Below are 18,001 nucleotides of genomic sequence, written 5' to 3'. Positions count from 1 at the left end.
AAAGGCTTGTGCTTCGGATGCTTGGCTATGGGTCATATTAGTAAGTTTTGCAAGAAAAGAACAGAGTGTAAGGAATGTGCTTTAAAACACCCAGACATTCTACACAAAGTTAAAGAAGAAGATTTGGCCTCCCAGGAAAATGATGCTCAAGAACATTCAAGCCCTCAAGCTACAGTAGAACGAGAGGCAGCTTGCCTCACCGGGGCCGGTGAAAGTGATTGCGTGCTGTCAATTATACCAGTGAGAATCAAATCGAGAAAGAGCGACATATTGGTTGCCATGACAACTAATGTTATAAATATATAATTTTGATGCTATTCATTATAAAGGTACTTTGTTTTTATGGTGTGGGCAAAAAAAAAAAAAAAAGACCATGAATAGTAAGGCGTTTTTAGCCGAAAATAACGACCATGTATAGCAAGGCGTTTTTAGCCGAAAAAAAAAACGACCATGTACAGGATAGTAAGGCGTTTTTAGACGAAAAAAAACGACCATGTAAAGTAAGGCATTTTTAGCCAAAAAAAACGAACATGTATGCAAAGGCGTTTTGGGCCGAAAAAAACGATCATGTAAAGTAAGGCATTTTGGGCCGAAAAAAACAACCATGTATTGCAAGGCGTTTTTAGACAAAAAACCCGCCATGTATAGTAAGGCATTTTGAGCCACAAAAAACGACCAGGTATACTCAGGCGTTTTTGTCCGAAAAAAAAGACCATGTATAGGAAGGCGTTTTGGGGCGAAAAAAAACACCATGTATGTCAGGCGTTTTTGGCCGGAAAAATCGACCATGTAGAGTAAGGCGTTTTGGGCTGAAAAAAAGGCCCCAAACGACCATGTATAGTAAGGCGTTTTTAGCCGAAAAAAACGACCAAGTATGCAAAGGCGTTTTGGGCCGAAAAAAACGACCATGTATAGGAAGGCGTTTTGGGCCGAAAAAAAACAACTACAGTATGTATCGCAAGGCGTTTTTAGCCGAAAAAACCCACCATATATAGGAAGCCGTTTTGGGCCGAAAAAAACGACCATGTATTGTCAGGCGTTTTTAGCCGAAGAAAACGACCATGTACAGTAAGGCGTTTTTAGCCGAAAAAAACGACCATTTATAGTAAGGCGTTTTTAGACGGAAAAAAAACGACCATGTATAGTAAGGCGTTTTGGGCTGAAAAAAACACGCAAAAACGACCATGCACAGTAAGGTGTTTTGGGCCGAAAAAAACAACCATGTATAGTCAGGCGTTTTTAGCCGAAAAAAACGACCATGTCGAGTAAGGCGTTTTGGGCCAAAAAAAACAACCATGTATAGTAAGGCGTTTTGGGTCGAAAAAAACGACCATGTATAGCAAGGCGTTTTTAGCGAAAAAACCCACCATGTATAGCAAGGCGTTTTGGAACGAAAAAAACGACCATGTATAGTAAGGGATTTTGGGCCGAAAAAAACCAACCATGTATCACAAGGCGTTTTTAGCCTAAAAACCCACCATGTATATATAGTAAGGCATTTTGGGCCAAAAATAACGACCATGTATAGTAAGGTGTTTTGGGCCAAAAATAAAAACGACCATGGATAGTAAGGCATTTTGGGCCGAAAAAAATAACATTGTATCGTAAGCCGTTTTGGGCCGAAAAAAATTATGTATCGTAAGCCGTTTTGGGCCGAAAAAAACGACCATGTATAGTAAGGTGTTTTTAGCCGAAAAAAACGACCATGTATACGAAGGCGTTTTTGGCCGAAAAAAACGACCATGTATAGTAAAGTGTTTTTAGCCGAAAAAAACGACCATGTATCGTCAGCCGTTTTGGGCCGAAAAAAACGACCATGTACGCAAAGGAGTTCTGGGCCGAAAAAAACGACCATGTTTAGGAAGTCGTTTTGGGCCGAAAAAAATGACGATGTATCGTAAGCTGTTTTGGGCCGAAAAAAACGAGCATGTATAGTTCGGCGTTTTGGATCGAAAAAACAACCATGTATCGTCAGCCATTTTGGGTCGAAAAAAACGACCATGTATCGCAAGGCATTTTTAGCCGAAAAAAAACCCACCATGTATCGTAAGGCGTTTTGGGCTGAAAAAAACGACCATGTATAGCAAGGCGTTTTAGCCGAAAAAAACGACCATGTATAGTAAGGTGTTTTTAGCCGAAAAAAACGACCATGTATAGTAAGGTGTTTTTAGCCGAAAAAAACGACCATGTATAGTAAGGTGTTTTTAGCCGAAAAAAACGACCATGTATAGTAAGGTGTTTTTAGCCGAAAAAAACGACCATGTATAGTAAGGTGTTTTTAGCCGAAAAAAACGACCATGTATAGTAAGGTGTTTTTAGCCGAAAAAAACGACCATGTATAGTAAGGTGTTTTTAGCCGAAAAAAACGACCATGTATAGTAAGGTGTTTTTAGCCGAAAAAAACGACCATGTATAGTAAGGTGTTTTTAGCCGAAAAAAACGACCATGTATAGTAAGGTGTTTTTAGCCGAAAAAAACGACCATGTATAGTAAGGTGTTTTTAGCCGAAAAAAACGACCATGTATAGTAAGGTGTTTTTAGCCGAAAAAAACGACCATGTATACGAAGGCGTTTTTGGCCGAAAAAAACAACCATGTATCGTAAGGCGTTTTTGTCCGAAAAAAACGACCATGTAGAGTCAGGCGTTTTGTGAATTGTTCCTTGGCGAGTGTGAGCACGAGTAGTTGTGCGGAGGAAAGGATCAGAAAATGCACAGCCACACACATTTTTGAGAACAGACAGGAAGGCCGGAGCCAGATTCGAACCCTGCAACGCTGATACACTAACCATTCGACTACCAGGTAGGTCATGAACACTCTTGAGTTATTTGGTCTTTCTGGTCTAATTTTCCGCCCTGAACAAACACTGCATCGGAAACCAAAAGATCACAACTCATTAAAGTGTCCAATAAAAATAATTTTAATATCTTAAAACACTATCTAAGAGGATCTTGTTCACAGCAAAGAGTACAGTTGTGCATGTGAACTGTAAAAAATTCTCAAAGACGTGCAAAACATTTCCACATGGGGGAAAAATGTGCAGTGTATTGCAAAGATCAGTAAACCTTTTCCATGCAAACCACAGAATAAGGTTCAAAATTACGCCACAAAAACAAATACTTCAAACACTTGGGCCTAAAACGGTCTTATTGTTTGGCTTTTTTTTTCCCTGCTAAAGGCAACACGCTTCAAGGTTGAGCCGCAGCTCGCATGAAGGCGAGAGCCGAATGGATCCGTACGTGAAGCCTGTTCTCAAAATCATAGCCTGCATAGTCCTCCTGCAAAAGACAAAATGTGCGTCAGAACCAACAGCATGCGGGACAATCCCCTGGTAGCTACGACACATCGTTATACCTTCGCCTGAAGCATCAACGCGTGGCCTTTGGCTGCAGACTATGGAGGGAAAAGAAAAAAAAGTCACCTTAGAATATAATCCAACGCGAGGCACTGACATGATGGGTTCACATAAAATAGATTTGGAGTACCACAGAGGGTATTACAATCACGATTAGCGGTAACGTCGCTGATAGTATAGTGGTACACACGCCTGGCTTGTGTGCGGGCAGCGTGGGATCGGTTCCCACTTATTGAATGCGGGTGTGAATGGTCTTTTGGCTTTGTATGTGCCCTGGGACTGACTGGCGACCATTTCAGGGTGTAGTCTGCCTTTCGCCCAAAGTCAGCTGGAACAGCCAACAGCAACTCCCGCGACCCTCTTCAGGATTGGCGGTGTTGAAAATTGATGTATTGCTCAAAATAAATAAATAATGTAAAATCCCCCATACATTAATTATTCATTTTGAATACTACAAATATTAACCATGCATAAGACAAAAGTAAATATTCAATTGTGGTGGGACTGTTAAATTGAGTTTTTTTTTTAGAAGGGTTATCAAATCAATTTTAAACACAGACAATGCTGAGTCACAAATAGATGTGTCCACAACTGCAATGTTTGAAAATATAAAGGAAAATTCATCATACATTTTATTTCTTAGTTTTTACTTGTCTTTAGTTTTATTTGTAAATACTTTTAAATGCACATATAATTTTGTAAAGCATATTGAGTCTCTTTGAAATGCGCTGTATATAAATAAAGCTACCTTGCATTTAAAGAAATATTTTTCCATTTGACGACTGGAACCAACAATTTTTTTTTGTGCAATTTTACACTATTACATAAACATTATTTCACGCTGGTTTGATTTGACTTGTCAGTATGTACGAGGCTCTAACTCTTGTACATACTGACAGTCTCAACTCAAGAACTTGATCCTGATGCAAGAGGCTTCAAGAGTGAAGCATAGGGAGGGGGACTCTGTCCGCTACTGAAGGCTTGAAATCAGGGATGTTTGCAAAGAAAAAAAAAAAAGGTAAAACTAATCATTAAAATGTTCTCACAGTTTATCAGTCAACAGTTTTCTACCTACCTCGGTGTCGTTGAGGAGCATGCAGCCCAGTTCGTAGCAGGCGTAAGGCTGCACGTACGAGTTGCTCAGCAGGCCCATCTCATCGCGCAAGGCCACCTGGAAATACTGCAAACATAAAGTTCCAAAATGAGCTTTGTATTTGGATTGTATTATGATAATCATCAACAGTGATGTGAATACCTGAATAGCATCTTTCTTGTTATGCAGGCATTTGTTTACAGTTCCCAAGAGCAGGTTTTTCAGCCCTGCGCAGGAGGCGTCGTCAATAGCCTGCAGGACTACAGAAATACATTTTTGAAAAAAACGACCATGTATAGTAAGGTGTTTTTAGCCGAAAAAAACGACCATGTATCGTCAGCCGTTTTGGGCCGAAAAAAACGACCATGTACGCAAAGGAGTTCTGGGCCGAAAAAAACGACCATGTTTAGGAAGTCGTTTTGGGCCGAAAAAAATGACGATGTATCGTAAGCTGTTTTGGGCCGAAAAAAACGAGCATGTATAGTTCGGCGTTTTGGATCGAAAAAACAACCATGTATCGTCAGCCATTTTGGGTCGAAAAAAACGACCATGTATCGCAAGGCATTTTTAGCCGAAAAAAAACCCACCATGTATCGTAAGGCGTTTTGGGCTGAAAAAAACGACCATGTATAGCAAGGCGTTTTAGCCGAAAAAAAACGACCATGTATACGAAGGCGTTTTTGGCCGAAAAAAACAACCATGTATCGTAAGGCGTTTTTGTCCGAAAAAAACGACCATGTAGAGTCAGGCGTTTTGTGAATTGTTCCTTGGCGAGTGTGAGCACGAGTAGTTGTGCGGAGGAAAGGATCAGAAAATGCACAGCCACACACATTTTTGAGAACAGACAGGAAGGCCGGAGCCAGATTCGAACCCTGCAACGCTGATACACTAACCATTCGACTACCAGGTAGGTCATGAACACTCTTGAGTTATTTGGTCTTTCTGGTCTAATTTTCCGCCCTGAACAAACACTGCATCGGAAACCAAAAGATCACAACTCATTAAAGTGTCCAATAAAAATAATTTTAATATCTTAAAACACTATCTAAGAGGATCTTGTTCACAGCAAAGAGTACAGTTGTGCATGTGAACTGTAAAAAATTCTCAAAGACGTGCAAAACATTTCCACATGGGGGAAAAATGTGCAGTGTATTGCAAAGATCAGTAAACCTTTTCCATGCAAACCACAGAATAAGGTTCAAAATTACGCCACAAAAACAAATACTTCAAACACTTGGGCCTAAAACGGTCTTATTGTTTGGCTTTTTTTTTCCCTGCTAAAGGCAACACGCTTCAAGGTTGAGCCGCAGCTCGCATGAAGGCGAGAGCCGAATGGATCCGTACGTGAAGCCTGTTCTCAAAATCATAGCCTGCATAGTCCTCCTGCAAAAGACAAAATGTGCGTCAGAACCAACAGCATGCGGGACAATCCCCTGGTAGCTACGACACATCGTTATACCTTCGCCTGAAGCATCAACGCGTGGCCTTTGGCTGCAGACTATGGAGGGAAAAGAAAAAAAAGTCACCTTAGAATATAATCCAACGCGAGGCACTGACATGATGGGTTCACATAAAATAAATTTGGAGTACCACAGAGGGTATTACAATCACGATTAGCGGTAACGTCGCTGATAGTATAGTGGTACACACGCCTGGCTTGTGTGCGGGCAGCGTGGGATCGGTTCCCACTTATTGAATGCGGGTGTGAATGGTCTTTTGGCTTTGTATGTGCCCTGGGACTGACTGGCGACCATTTCAGGGTGTAGTCTGCCTTTCGCCCAAAGTCAGCTGGAACAGCCAACAGCAACTCCCGCGACCCTCTTCAGGATTGGCGGTGTTGAAAATTGATGTATTGCTCAAAATAAATAAATAATGTAAAATCCCCCATACATTAATTATTCATTTTGAATACTACAAATATTAACCATGCATAAGACAAAAGTAAATATTCAATTGTGGTGGGACTGTTAAATTGAGTTTTTTTTTTAGAAGGGTTATCAAATCAATTTTAAACACAGACAATGCTGAGTCACAAATAGATGTGTCCACAACTGCAATGTTTGAAAATATAAAGGAAAATTCATCATACATTTTATTTCTTAGTTTTTACTTGTCTTTAGTTTTATTTGTAAATACTTTTAAATGCACATATAATTTTGTAAAGCATATTGAGTCTCTTTGAAATGCGCTGTATATAAATAAAGCTACCTTGCATTTAAAGAAATATTTTTCCATTTGACGACTGGAACCAACAATTTTTTTTTGTGCAATTTTACACTATTACATAAACATTATTTCACGCTGGTTTGATTTGACTTGTCAGTATGTACGAGGCTCTAACTCTTGTACATACTGACAGTCTCAACTCAAGAACTTGATCCTGATGCAAGAGGCTTCAAGAGTGAAGCATAGGGAGGGGGACTCTGTCCGCTACTGAAGGCTAGAAATCAGGGATGTTTGCAAAGAAAAAAAAAAAAGGTAAAACTAATCATTAAAATGTTCTCACAGTTTATCAGTCAACAGTTTTCTACCTACCTCGGTGTCGTTGAGGAGCATGCAGCCCAGTTCGTAGCAGGCGTAAGGCTGCACGTACGAGTTGCTCAGCAGGCCCATCTCATCGCGCAAGGCCACCTGGAAATACTGCAAACATAAAGTTCCAAAATGAGCTTTGTATTTGGATTGTATTATGATAATCATCAACAGTGATGTGAATACCTGAATAGCATCTTTCTTGTTATGCAGGCATTTGTTTACAGTTCCCAAGAGCAGGTTTTTCAGCCCTGCGCAGGAGGCGTCGTCAATAGCCTGCAGGACTACAGAAATACATTTTTTTTTTTTTTTAAACAACAAACTGCAGATGACTATCAAAGGTTAGCGTGGTACCTTGCATCATTGTGTGCAATTTGCTGGTGGAGCAGTTGCAGAGAGCTTTCCACAGATAAAGAATCTCAATGATGGAGAGGATGCACAGTTCTTTGGACAGACTGGGCATCCTCAGCTTCTCAGCCTGGCACAAAATTCATCGGCCGATTAATCAGTCATCAGAATTTTACGCTGCCATATATAAAAAAAACATTGGTCGATACAGTGCATTAAGTCCACTCACTTTCTTCATGGAGAACAGCTCTATTTGATTGTTCTTGCGTTTAAACAATTTTTGGACATCATTGAAAACTCCCGAGGCCCCCTGCAGGTCACCCATGGCTCCTTGACAAACTGAAAAAAAAAAAAAAATTACTCGGACCCTATTCAAACAATGTGGGACACAAGCAGGGTTGGTACCTGCAGTCAAATATGCATAGTAGCACTGCGACCAGCGAGACTCGTTCTTCAGACGCTCAAAGGCCTTGAACGCCTCCGAGTAGTTCAGCTCGATCATGTTGCACCACCCTAGAAAACATACAACAGAAGGATGAAAAGCCAAATGCACTGACTGCAACTTCTACTAACTACTAGGGTGGTTGGCTACAGTCCCGTGTAGCCAACCACACGGGACAGCCAAAAAAAAAACAAAAAAAAAAACAAAATTACATGGCATAAGTGTAGCTTTTTTAAAATTGTATCACATGGTGACTACTGAGCGAACTAAATTTACCGCAGCACTGATTGGATCATTAATGTGATCATCTGCAGCCAGCGATGGCTAAGCGGGCGTGTCAAAACTAATTGACATCTTGAGTCGGGTATGTCTGAACTTCCATGGCAGAGGCTCCGTCGAACCCCTCAGACTGATTCACCGAACCCCTAGGGTTCGATTGAACCCAGGTTAAGAACCAGTGTTCTAGAATTAGGAAACCAAGAGCGTCATTTTCATTTATTATTACGTCTGTCAGATTCAAGTTATTTCTGTGACCACTCTGGGCTTTTCTTTCATTAACAGAGGGGTATCCAGTATTTTGTTCACGTGTGTACATGTAAGAATGAAGTTTATCGACCGTGACAAAACCTTACCAATTTCATACAAACACACATGCTGGATCTCCCTCTGCTCCGAGGCCAGCTGTAAAGCGCTGTTGAAGGACGTCAAGGCGGCGCTCATCTGGCTCTGCGCACAAACGACAAGTCCCGTGAAGCGTTTGTGACACAATGTTGCGCGTGAGGGTGCTTGTGTGTTGGGCTACAGACAGGGGCTCACCTCAAGACGTTGGACTCTGCCTTTAAAGAACATGAAGAGCGACGAGTTGGGGTAAGTGGTCTCTCTCTGTCGAAGAATGGCTTTGGCCTCCGCCAGGCCCGAGTGGGTGTCGCTGTCATCCAGGGCGAAGAAGGGCTGCACTACTGTGTGGTACCACAGGAGGGCCAAGCTGTTGCAGGACATATAAGAATACAGAAAGTCAGCAAAAATAACATCACACTTGGGCTAAAAAGAGGCAAACAAAATCAGTCAGTAGTGCATAGACGTCCGCCAAGGCTGAACACATAAAAATAGTCTTTACTGCCAGGACATTAGCGTAAGTCTCCTTTAAAAGCATATCATTTTAGTGATCGCCAAATGAGACTTCAGGATGCTTCATGAACCAGCTGTTGTGTTTATTGAGTCCTTTAGATGGCACTCTGTTCATCATAGGGCTGAGAGCAAACTGATTTACCATTTCTTAAACACCTTTCTTTAAATCAACAGTGCTATCCAGAGGATTAAAAAAACAACAATTGGTTCATGAAGCAAATTTGAATCTTCATTTTCCCATAGCTATATTTTTCCCTAAATACTTGGTCCAAATCCCACTTGTTCAACCATTGTAGAGGTCCTGCTGGAGCTGGAACGAATTTTTGATGAGCAATCGCAATGAATTTCAGGTCAGTCGCAGTGATTACATGTGAGCGTATTTCCTCAATTAAACATGGCGGAAATGTGCCTGACAACAGGTAAATTTAATTTAAATAAGAGTCACACGGTGTGACTCTTATTTAAATTTACAATGCGAGGCTCTCCTTTAAAGCCTCTGTTCACACAGCAAATGTTGTTTGGGACATTTGATATTTGCTGTAATGCTGAGTAATTGTTTTTTTTTCTGTTCATGTTTTTAAAGTTTTTTTATTTACAATACTTGATGTGACTAAAGTTGAATTACTCTCGGTTTTTCACTTTTCAGTACAGATACTGGCATTTTAAAAACAATATTTAAAATAAGTAATAAATACAAAATTGTACAATGTGAAATATCTCTTCAGAAATGTATTTGTTTTGTTTTTTTTTTTTTGCCAAATCACCCAGCTCTTAGCCCCGCTGACTATCCATGGTAACTGCTGCAATCCAGATGCACAAACAGTCACTCACACACTCACGTGGCTAAGGGGGCCTTCATATCTTTGCTCTCGCTGGCGTAGGCCAGCGCCGACAGTCCTTGGAGACGGTCGCCGGGGAAGCCCAGCAGGTTGACGATCTTGAGGAGGTGCGGTGGCACCATGGAGATGCATAGGTGGAAGAGGCCATAGCCAAAGCTGACCGAACCTTTAATCCGGTCCAGGTCTTCGGCGCCAACGACGTCCAGCCGCTGGGAAGGGCTCAACGCGGCGCAGGGCGGCGACGATGAGGCCTGCTGCTCGGACGCTTGTCTCCTCCTCCTGCTGCTGCTGCTGCTGCTGCTGCACTCCTGCAGCTGCGTGATGTCACTGTAACATTTGTCGTAAACTTTCCAGGCTTTACGGAGGATCCATCCTCCTTTGATGTATCCTGTGGAGTGTGAAAGAGGAACATGGGATTCAAATATCACTTGGAGTTCCTCACAGTCACAAATCAGTTTAATTGGTCTGTAAATATCCCCCCACCCCCCTCGGATTTACCAGAAAGTTCTTGTTTGGAGAAAGCTAGCACGGCGAGGTAAACCTGGCAGTCGGCAATGATGATCTGCCTCTGGAGTCGTTCCACGGCGGCCACCGCTGACCTCCGAGAGTCCGTCTGCTCACATCAGAAATAATTCGCAATGTTCAAACCAGAAGGGCAAACACACACACACACGAGACAACTGGCAACGTTTAAGAATCACTTTTGCTTTCCCTTAAGGCAGGCACATTATGGAAGATTGACTTTTTAATGACTTGTATACAAATAGTCCCGCCCACCCAGCAAGTATAAAATTCAACAAACAAGTCAATATTTATTTAGGTCTGCAACTAACAATGACACTTGTCCCCAAATGCTTACTGTATTTTAATTTTTTCCAATCAGATATAAGTAAATTTTTCTCGATGATGTTGTTGCGCTGATTCCGAATCTGTCCTCATTTTTTCCAAAAGTCAAGACTCATTCTAACATGGGACAGAATAAAAGCCGCTCACATTGCACAGGGCTGACCCCTAAAAAGGGGCTAATTTCAGTGAGTGTGATTTCAGTGTGCTGTAATTTGGGCTCCTTTGGGTATTTTGACAAAAGCTTTCAGGACATCATTTTTACAGAGAGAAAAATAAAACAAAATATGTCCCCTTATATTTCAACAGTCCCGACTCACAGAGCGCTTCATCTTGTTTTTCAGGGTTTGGAAGACGCCGGCATTTTCGCTTTCGCACAACCTCTCTGTTGTTTTGAGGTCTTCTGACGCCTGCTGCATCTTCTCCTCTTCAAAAGTCATCATGGCATTCTACACAGCAAAATCAAACTAAGTCAAAGACAGAATTCGGGTTTACATTTTTGGGGAAAAATGTCAATGCGATTCCACATGAAGGAAGTGCTCAGTGAAAGTGACCCAAAACATTGTAATCCTGGTTTAAGGGTTGGTTTCACACAACTTGAACTTGCACATTTTTAAGTTGCCCAATACTTATTAGCCCCAATGTAGTTGTATGAGGAGACATTTGCACGAGAAGCAACAGCACTGCCGTAACTAAACGTGACTCTGTCACGTTGGAATCGATCACAGGAATTTGACTTGGCAGACTGCACTTGAAAAAACAAAAGACAAACCTAGGACTAAATAAACAAACAATGAATAACCATTCGCTGCAACAATTATGTACAGGATGTACTTACTGAAACGCTCTGACTAATTTAACCCACAAAAAGTAAGCAACTTGTATGCGTGTGGCGTTGACTCACCAGAAAACTGACAAAACTAGCACCGAAGCTCATGAGAGGACTGTGGTTCCTGTGGGGCCAAAAAAAACAAAACAAAAACATCAATGAATCACAGAACCGCATTCCATTTTGCCTCGACTTGACACAATCAACAGTGTTTAACACTGATTTACAGAGGGACACGACATATGACTTTCCAAGGGAACTAGGGACACACATGAAGGTTGCGTCGTGATCGTACGCGGGCATGTGGCGCAATTACTACTGCTGTCTCGTTTTTATTTGATAGATTTAAGCCCAAGAGGTGGTATTTGTAAAAATATTTGGATATTTTCTGGTCACCATTAACCACGAAAAACAAGGGATGACTGTACTTAAAAATATATACCCAGAATGCTACTTTTTTCAGCTTTTAGGATCTTGGGAGAATATAAATGGTAGAGACGTGTCGATCGTATTTTTATGCACCTAAGTCTGAGTAAGAGTTATTTCTTTTTAAGTATCTGCCGACACCAAGTCTCGATCCGATACCATGGCAATGCATTACGAAGGGAAAAAAGTGCTTGTCTTAATTGGCTTAATTTATGAAGAAAGAAAAAAAAAGCTATCCCAACATGACTTTTTGTATGACTGTAAGTCAGTAGTGTTTCAAATTTAAAAAAAAAAACACTCTCGACTTTAGAAATTAAGACAATTTACAAATCTGATCTTTTGCAGCCAACGCTGATCAGCTGAAAATCATGAGATTGGCCCTGATTTCTGATCGCATGATTGGATCAAGACAAGTCTAATAAGTACCGGTAACCGGAAAGCTAATAAGGAACATTAAATTGCCGGTCCTGCATTTCCTGAAATAGTGACCTATGCCCCAGTTACTTGCTTTGTGTGTCATTCACTTCAAGGTAAAAACCACCCACACACCTCGGGTTGAGGGGCAAAAAAAAAAAACAATAATACTATGAGAAAAAAAAAAAGCCTTAAGCTAGTTTTTTAAATACTAACTCTGAACGAGCACAACAGCAGACACACACATGTGGAATACAGTTTCCTCAGATGCACTAAATGAATTCATTTAAAAATGCTTGGCTGCTCACGTACGGCAAAGCATGCAACGAGAAAAAGCAGACAAGATGATTATTGTGTGGATACGGATGTTTTGGCAGTCACGGGGCTGTTTGAACATCATCAGTTCAACGCTGGTGTGTGAACATTCGCTGGAGGCTCTTTGAACAAAACAAACGTGTCTTCTTGTGACCTGTCAGATGGCGCTGCGACAGACGAGCCTGACAGTGATGGCGAGCTATGAAGTCAGGAACTGAATGTTGCAAAGGAACTGGTGAATAAGGGGAAATTATAATACGGTTACACGGGGCGGATGACTTCTTTTGCAAGGAGACAAGCGCAACAAGCAGACACCTGAAGCGCAGGGAGCCTTTTGAAAAGTCCACTCCAAAAGTATTGGAACGGCTGTTCTTTAGGCTTTCAGATCAACAGATGCATCTGAGAAAAAAGTTGAGAAGTGCAGCTTTTATTTCATGGTATTTAAAATCGAGATGCAGAGCACCTTTTGTTTGAAGCTACCCACTTGTCAAGTGAGCAAAAGTATTGGAACGTGACCGGTGGGTGTTTCTAGTAGCTCAAATGTTGTCTTTTAGATTGATTGCTTAAACATTAGATAGTGCTTGTTTTTGGCTTTGGGTTTTACCTGTGAAAACAGCATTTGCTGCTAAGCAAACATGAAGACCAGACAGCTGTCTACGGGAAAACTATTTTGAAGCTGAGATCAGAGCTGTTGAACAAACTGTGGGCAAAGCCAATACAACAATTCATCTTGCGAACATCAAGCGGCCAAACTCAGAAATCAGATGAGCCGTGATGGGTCGTTATCAGACCTTTTTTCTGCTTCATTCATATTCCACAAACACAATGTTAATCAGAATGCCTTGTTTAGCAGGGCTGTCCTGATCCGTTAGTGATATTGGATATTGATCTAATATCAGTCAGAACACCCCTAGTGTCAGATTATTGTGGAGGGGGAGGGCATATCACATATTGTAAAAATATAATTTTAACTTGGCTTCCCCTTTAAAGAGCTTAAAAAAGTTAAAAGAGCCGTAAATGTGATAACATTAATAATAATTACAATATTGACAAGAACAACAATAATAGTGTATTTCTATATCGTGGATTTGACTTATTGGGGTTGTGTTCTGGAACATAAAGTCCCCGAGAGGGATTTACTGTACCTGCTTATTCAAGATTTTATTTTATTTTTTATTTTATGTTTTTAAATGCAGTTGTAATCGGTGTCAATTATTCTTCGCTATTCATCGGCCGCGCCAGTCTCTGTCCACTGTACTGTAACAGACAATTGTCAGACACTAGTTACACAAGCAAAGGTAACATCTCGACGTACTCATCTTGTAAGCGGTGTCATCTACAGGCAGGAAACGTAACGAAAAATGCAACACGTAACACAACAACGGAAGCAGGCAGTGACTTGAATGGATACGGCTGGCATCGTGGCAACAGACGCTCACCTGTACGCTCTGAAAAGCTTGTCGCTCTCCTTGAAGCCATTATTCAGAAGCATGTTGATGCCTTTCAGCGCCAGCTCGGCGTCGTCGAAAGGCTCCCTTTCGTCGTCTTCCACGGCGGCTTCCGTCGGAGCCGCCATTGAAGTTGGCCAACACCGGGTCTGCTGTGGCGCTAGGCCGAGTGTGGCTGCGAGAGGCTGCTTGCTTGGATTGCGGCGGCAAGGCAGGGCTGCGCGCGCGCTGTCTGCTCACTTTACTTCCAGGCAATACAATCTCAGCCAGTGGCGCAGTTCCGAGCAGACGTGTCCATGTCGATTTTGTACGACTACTGCCTTGTCAGTAAACAGTTATCGGTCTCTGGTGACGTTAAGATGCCGCTTTCAGTCGCCTCTGACCGGGTCGACGGTCGACACTCAGCGCAGCTGCCGGTTTGTGTTCCAGTCAGTGGCAGTGCAGGAAGTGTGGTGCCTTGACGTATTGTTGGAATTTGGACAACTACGGTAGCATTTGTGGTGATCCCTATTGACTGTACGTAAAGTAACCTTGATTATACGACGTCACATCTTTTACTCACTGATGAACATCGGAGGATATACAAAGTATGAAGCACATATAGAAATGTACAATAAAAGAATACTTGGCGTGCACTTTGATTACTCTCATTATTACGTGCAAGCTTTTAAATGTACCATCCGAGTGGGCGTGGTTTTGGTTGGAAGACGTCACTCAAGACGTGCTTGTTTAATACAATGATTCCCTCCCAAACAACGTGAAATTATACGATGAGGAATAAAAAAATAAATTATAAATTGTACAGGAGCGCAGTCTGCATATAATTGACGCACATTATAAATGCAGTGAAATGTGTGCATTAAATTTATTTATAATAAATTACAAAAAAAAGAAAAATAATAAAAAAAAATTAAAAAAAATACGTGAAGAGGTGAATCCATGAAGACTGACACGCGAGTATGGGGTTTCCACTGTATCAATTAAATGCTCTTCCACGATATGGCAGTTAATTAACCTGTTCATCCATGTTTTTGTGTGCCTTGAAGCACACATTTGTTTCATGGGGAAGCATGGAAAGATTCAAAAGTATTGGGTCTAAAATTGAACCTTGGGGAACCCCACATTTAATTTCATGGACTCTGGAGGAACAGGTATCCAAAATTAGAAAGAAACATCTGTCTGTGAGTCTGTTTAATAAAATGTGGTGAACTACCGTATCAAAAGCATTGATTAGATCCAGTAGCAGCAAGACCAAGTGTCTACATTACACCTGGTATCATTTAAAATATTTAAAAGAGCTTTCACTGTACTATGGTTCTTCCTAAAATCAGACTGATATTTCCCGAAAATATTATTTGTATGTAAAAAAATGATTGAATTGGAGAAATATTATGTTTCTCTAAAATGTTACTTAAAAACGGTAAATTGGATACAGGTCTGTACTTCTTTAAAACGCTGGGATCCAAACTGCTTTTCTTTAGAAGGCGTTTCACCACCACCATGTAACAGGTGGCAGGGAAGACACCTGTCTGAAGAGAGCAATTGACTATATTTAAAATCTGTTCCTCAAAGAATCCATCAAATGTTTTTAAAGTGATGTGATAATTGGATCTAAAAGATAGGTTGATGGATTTCCCCGGGAGAAAACTCCACCAAGTGTCCTTGCATCAACCAGGGTTATTAATTTCAGATGAACATAAGAAAGGCACAGAGATTTCAGAAATAATTTATGAAGTAATTTAATTGGCGATATTACAAAATGCTTTACAAACCAGTGGTTACAAAACAGGAATGCAATTTTTAAATTAATCCCAAAAAATCCAATTGTAATGAATTTATTTTCACCTTTTTTTCTCTTTTGCACTCAGATGTAAACACTGTCTGAATCATGCATCAATATCTTTTTGGGGTGTGTATTGTTCCATTTTCAGTCTTCAACTATACTTAACTCAGGACACGCTGTTGTCCACTGTAAACCACATTGAGAACCACTCGGAAGAATGCATGCAAAAGGAATGCATAAAAATGGAAACCGCGGTCATAAATGTGATTTCTTGGCCTTTGTGGGGACCTTAAAAATGCAATAGGGAATCAAACATGCCAAATGGTAGCGAGCACCATCAACTGCAAAGTATTGATGCATACATATTTAGGTCCAATCATTTTCCATCTCCACACACACACACACACACACGCACACGCACACACATATACTGTATATATATATATACATACACATACACATATACTGGTGTGTGTGTGTATATATATATATATATATGTATGTCAGAAATGATCTTAAAGTGCTGTGTTATGTACTGCACTGTACATACATACTCTCCTTTCTGCAACCACCCATCCACAAAAGAAATAAAATAAAAAGTAGATGCATTGATGAGTTGGTGCTGTACATTATTTTAAAATAAATACATCCATACACACACACACCTCACCATATATATACATAGTGACACAAAAACATTCCCTGTCCTCTTGGTAACAGATTGCACATCGTTGTTTGGAGGTGGTCCCAAGTTTTGGCCAAAAAAAAAAATTAATGCTGCAGTTGTGCTTCAGCCTGGACATTCCTTGAGGTTGACAGGCCCGACCACCGAGGGCAATCTGGCGAACATGACAGACTCGCCGTTGATCTTCATGTCCTGGATGCAGCCCACAAAGGACGCGGTGACGGGCGGCGTCCGCAGCAATGATATCTCTTCTGTGTAGAAAGCGGTAAACTCATGTGAAGCATTTCAATTCATCACGGGCTTTTCGTTTAACTGTGTGAAAGAGACCGCATAGGTAAAAGGATTGAAATGTGCTGCGTTGGGCATTGAAACGTGCTGCATTGGACGCTTCCAACTTCGTGGGAACAATTTGAGAAAAGGACTTTTTTTTTTGGTTCCCAGTGCTCAAAAAAGCGAGGTCCAAAAACTCACGTTTTGATGTGTTTGGTGTGGAAATACTTAGAAAAACCCTAACTGACAATACCATCCAATCGTTTGTTTACATTTATGTTACCTGTTAAATAAATTATCATATCGTCACTGTCCTGTAAGAAAACACGTATGTCCCTTTTTCTCATTTTTTAAAATGTTTATGTTAATGGGGTGTCAGACATATGCTGTATGCTTTATCAAACAATCACTTTTCATCCCATGGCATATTTTTTTTTCTAACACTGCTCTGACCTCACAAAAAAAATCCCCCAGATAAACCAGGAGAATGGGAGTTTTTCTACTGTACAAGAGAACTGCAGAACTTCTTCTATCCTACATTCAGGCACACAGATGACCCAATACGTTTGTCCACATTGTGGAAATGCTTTGAAAAGTAGACAGGCACTCACCAGGAGCGCCCCCCACATAGAGGGGATATTTGGTCAGAGTGGCAGTGGAAGATGGCGGTCCGATCTTGTATGTGTCCACTGTGTCCACGTGCAGTTGCACAACATTCTTCCTCTTGATGACTGCAAGATTCGGATGAAAAGTGGTCTATGCACGTAGAAATGTTTATAGGGAATAAATCCAAGTATGGTGAAGATCGCATTTTACCAGAAATTTTATGAAAAGTTCCATCGCAGAGTGTGGTTTTTGGACGTACGGATGCCATGAACTCCCCTTTGCCATTGTTCACTAGGGCCACCACCTGAAAAAAATAAAATAAATACATTTTAAAAAATAAAAAAAATAAAACTTGAAGTTGCAAAAAAACAACAAAATTATTCAACATGTACAGTATTTCATATTTTAAACTCTTTCAATGATAGCCATTAAAAAAAAAAAAAAAAAGCAAATAAAAACCTCCCAAATTGGACAAAACAGGTCCTAGCGCAATGGTTCTTTATCTGGGTTCGATCGAACCCCAGGGGTTCGGTAAGTCGGTCTCAGGGGTTCGACGGAGCCTCTGCCATGGAGGGTAAGACACACGACTCAACATGTTAATTAGTTATGACACGCCCGCTAGGCCATCACTGGCTGCAGATGATCACAT

At 40.9% G+C, this 18,001-nt stretch overlaps 2 protein-coding genes and 1 long non-coding RNA gene across 3 annotated transcripts in view; all 3 read right to left on the bottom strand.

Moving 5' to 3' along the window:
- Positions 1-2,895: 2,895 nt before the first annotated feature.
- LOC109521152 (uncharacterized) lies at positions 2,896-4,714 on the bottom strand. The gene is made up of 4 exons (XR_002169299.1): positions 4,610-4,714; positions 4,430-4,534; positions 3,354-3,392; positions 2,896-3,277 (listed from the first exon to the last, which is right to left on the bottom strand). It is a non-coding gene; the product is annotated as an uncharacterized LOC109521152 (long non-coding RNA).
- A 734-nt stretch (positions 4,715-5,448) lies between these two features.
- On the bottom strand, positions 5,449-14,653 carry LOC109521375 (tetratricopeptide repeat protein 39C-like). Its single transcript, XM_019879211.1, has 14 exons — positions 14,000-14,653; positions 11,481-11,529; positions 10,897-11,025; positions 10,232-10,346; positions 9,734-10,121; positions 8,583-8,751; positions 8,399-8,492; positions 7,730-7,837; positions 7,554-7,663; positions 7,331-7,454; positions 7,163-7,260; positions 6,983-7,087; positions 5,907-5,945; positions 5,449-5,830 (listed from the first exon to the last, which is right to left on the bottom strand). Exons 1-14 carry the CDS (start codon positions 14,134-14,136, stop codon positions 5,741-5,743), a joined length of 1,755 nt encoding a protein of 584 aa, XP_019734770.1. The 5' UTR covers positions 14,137-14,653; the 3' UTR covers positions 5,449-5,740.
- A 1,608-nt stretch (positions 14,654-16,261) lies between these two features.
- Positions 16,262-18,001, bottom strand: part of LOC109521171 (laminin subunit alpha-3-like) — a 52,621-nt gene continuing 50,881 nt past the window's right edge. The window contains exons 72-74 of the mRNA XM_019878831.1: positions 17,563-17,656; positions 17,358-17,477; positions 16,262-16,727 (exon numbers count right to left, since the gene is read on the bottom strand). Coding sequence (XP_019734390.1) covers positions 16,582-16,727; positions 17,358-17,477; positions 17,563-17,656 — 360 coding nt within the window. The 3' untranslated portion in view covers positions 16,262-16,581. The remainder of the gene's footprint in view (positions 16,728-17,357; positions 17,478-17,562; positions 17,657-18,001) is intronic.

The sequence above is a fragment of the Hippocampus comes genome, unplaced genomic scaffold, assembly GCF_001891065.2.
Source record: "Hippocampus comes isolate QL1 unplaced genomic scaffold, H_comes_QL1_v1.1 scaffold85, whole genome shotgun sequence".
NCBI lineage: Eukaryota > Metazoa > Chordata > Actinopteri > Syngnathiformes > Syngnathidae > Hippocampus > Hippocampus comes.
The sequence above is the reverse complement of the archived record's forward strand: the minus strand, read 5'-3'. Positions and strand labels throughout refer to the sequence as shown.